Source organism: Cyprinodon variegatus, unplaced genomic scaffold, assembly GCF_000732505.1.
Source record: "Cyprinodon variegatus isolate N-32 unplaced genomic scaffold, C_variegatus-1.0 Scaffold105, whole genome shotgun sequence".
NCBI classification, from domain to species: Eukaryota; Metazoa; Chordata; class Actinopteri; order Cyprinodontiformes; family Cyprinodontidae; genus Cyprinodon; species Cyprinodon variegatus.
This window is the reverse complement of record NW_015150558.1, coordinates 1,250,518-1,253,731: the sequence shown is the minus strand read 5'-3', so window position 1 is coordinate 1,253,731 and position 3,214 is coordinate 1,250,518. Positions and strand designations below refer to the sequence as shown.

General features: G+C 49.8%; 1 protein-coding gene across 1 annotated transcript in view; it reads right to left on the bottom strand.

Annotated features, from left to right (window-relative positions):
* LOC107084631 (zinc finger CCCH domain-containing protein 13-like) overlaps nucleotides 1-3,214 on the bottom strand; it is a 38,863-nt gene that overhangs the window by 25,518 nt on the left and 10,131 nt on the right. The window contains 2 exon segments of the mRNA XM_015374554.1: nucleotides 860-944; nucleotides 1,042-2,301. Coding sequence (XP_015230040.1) covers nucleotides 860-944; nucleotides 1,042-2,300 — 1,344 coding nt within the window. The 5' untranslated portion in view covers nucleotide 2,301.

The window sequence follows — 3,214 nt, the reverse complement described above, 5'->3', positions numbered from 1 at the left end:
TCAACAATTAACTGGAAGGGCCCTTTAGTCAACAATTAACTGGAAGGGCCCTTTAGTCAACAATTAACTGGAAGGGCCCTTTAGTCAACAATTAACTGGAAGGGCCCTTTGTCAACAATTAACTGGAAGGGCCCTTTGTCAACAATTAACTGGAAGGACCCTTTAGTCACAATTAACTGGAAGGGCCCTTTGTCAACAATTAACTGGAAGGACCCTTTAGTCAAAGATTAACTGGAAGGGCCCTTTGTCAACAGTTAAATAAAAGAGCCCTTCATCATAGGGGCCCTTTAGTCGTCAATTGAATAATTGAAAGTACATTTTTACACATTAAATAAAAAATTAGAGGAAAAGTTTTCATTCAGAGAACTTTTAGAGGTGAACTGGTGACCAAGCTTCACTGACAAAGTTTTCTGGAAACAATGGAAGGAAAGAATGTGAGAAGTGTTAGACATGAAGGAAGGGACAACCAAAGTGACGGAGAAAGCTTGATGACACAGTGGAGATGCGGCAGCATTAGAAGGTGTTATAATGTCTGCTCCTTTAATATGAACTGATGGTGATACACAAAGGTGGTAAAGATCAGTTAATTAATGAGACAATAAAGCAGCCATGGCTAGATGGTACCCAGAACCACTGAAAATTCAGGAAGGACAAGCAGCAGCTACAGTAAATAATGTATTCCACTCCCACACACTACGCAAGACTCCACTGATGAAGAAAGGCATGCTACAGGAAGGTCAGGGTTGGATGAAGAAGATCTGGACCAGCCATGGAAGTACTGGGAGGTTCAGTCTGGTTATTGGAAGGGAAAGGGCTAAATCAAACAACCACGACGCCTCCGAGCTTGGCCCCTTCTTACCCCTCTCTGAGGATCTCTGCTGATCTCATGCCGATCTGCGGCCTCAGTGAGTGAAGCAGGTTCTGGTGAGCGCTCGGAGGAAAACCTGATGAGCATACGTCATACGAGACAAAAGCATGCATGACAATGGGGCTCATGCATCAAACACTGCGAGAGGAAAACGTACCGAGGTCCGATCTTACCTTTTGGTGAGGTCCAGAGGCAACGGGCGGGGCTTCAGCACAGGCTTGACGGCCGGGACCGGAGGGGGCGTGGTGTCCTCTGTCAGCTGCTTGATGAGCTGTTTAACCCCCACCAAGGGTTCTGATTCTGGTAGCGGCTGCACCGAAGAGGGCGGGTCCGCAGTGGCGCCCGGGGAGGACGAGGAGTCGAGGAGGAGACTAATTCTAGACCTGATGCTGGTCGCGGGTTTAACCTCTTCAGCCTCGTTCACAGCACTGTCCTCTAGCTTTCTGCTGTCTTGGTCCGTGTTCGCTGGTTCTGCAGGACCATCGGTACTACCCAGAGCTGTACTGGGAGTGGTTCTGTCCTCTGGGTCCAGCGGCGCCACCGGCTCTGTAGGAGTGTTTGCTTTGGGGCTGTTACGGGGCAGACCGATGGACTCAAATTTGGACGTGAGATCAGCGGAAAGGGGTCGCCTCGCTGCTGAGCGGGGGGCGGGAACCGGAGCCTCCGTTTTAGCTGGAGCAGCAGGGAAGATGGCTGAAACCGGTCTGGGTCTGGGGGTTCTGGGCTTCGTTCGCATCTGCACGGCCGCTCCGAGCTGATCTTTTTCCTTTTCTTCTTTGTCCTGTCCGATGGCAGCCAGGAAGTCCATGGATTTAGCTCTAGTGATGGACCCTTCGCTGATCGGCCCACTGTCGAGTTTGTTGGAAGTGGTTCCGGACCACTCCGCTGCCGAATACATTTTCAGACTCTTGGAATAGGCCAAGCTTGAGGCGGCAGGTTTCTGCCTCCCAGTCGGCACCGGCCGGCCCGATCTGCTGGGCTCCCCGGGGTCAAGCGGGGGCGCCGGTTTGAACGGCTGGGGAACAGGCTTGGTGGTTTGGCCCGTTTTGAGTTTATTTGGTGCTCTGAAGGAAGTGGCGGTCGGACGGCTGGGGTTGGAGGTTGTCTGCCTCACCGTTGGCTTCGGTGCGTTTGGCAGATCCGGTTTGGGTCCGGTGAGGCGTGTGGTCTCCGGGCGAGGTTTAGTTTGGGGCTTAGGGGCAAGTATGGGCTTGATGGTGGGCTTCTCCACAGCGAACGGCTTAGGAGTGAGCCGAGGCTTAGGGCTAGGGGCAGGTTTGCTGCTTTCCGACGCCATGATGTGAGGCTCGCTTACAGAAGGCATCTCCATGACGTTCTTGTTGCTGGAGTCAGTCAGTGGACTCAGGTGGAGTCGTCCTGCTGCCCCCGTCCTGCCAACCTCACCGGTCTGAACCTCCACCTGAGCAGCCATCCTTCCCAACAAACAAACCATTTAAACATCATTAGTCTTTATTAAAGTAAAAAAAAAAAAAAACATAAAAAAAACTCTGAGAAAGACTCTTAAAAACAACAAACAGGATGTTAAGGTGAGACCAAATTAACTCAAGAACCTACAATGCAGCGATAGAGTTGATCCCTTCCCGCTATCATCGCAACCCCTTTACCGGGGAACAGAAGACCTCGCCTATTCAGCCAGGCCAACAATTCCTTCTAACGACCAACCTTTAAGAGACATAGACAGGTATGGGGCATTGCAGGCTAGGCGAGTTCCAGGTTTTATCCAGCAGCCCAACAAAGCCTGGTTTTTGTTTGGAAAACATGCAAATAGAAACGGATGAATGGGTCCACCCCTTTGGAATGGGGGTCATTGGCTTCTTTGTTAGCCTGCAATGCCCCATACCTGTCTATGTCTCTGAAAGGGGGTCATTAAAGGGAATTGTTGGCCTGGTTGAACAGGCGAGGTCTTCTGTTCCCCTGTAAAGGGGATACGATGATAGCGGGAAGGGACCAACTCTATTGCTGCATTGTAGGTTTTTGAAAGCTGACCTCCAAGTCTACCCCTCTCTGTTCGTAAAGATGATATTTTCAGAGAAGACTCTGATTTTACTGGAAAACAATCTGGTTACAGTCATGGCCAAAAGTTTTGAGAGTGATTCAAATGTTAATAGTCTACAGTTCAGTCTTTATAACAACAATTTGCATATACTCCAGAACAGGGGTGCCCAACCAGTCGATCGCGAGAAGTTTTACAATTTAGACCTATTTATTTATTTATCAATCATTGATCACGAGAGGCCAATGTGTATTTTCATCTATGGTTGGGCGCACTGCTGGATTCGTTGCTCTGTTCAAGCTGTCTGAAACTTTCCCGGATTTTTGGAGCTA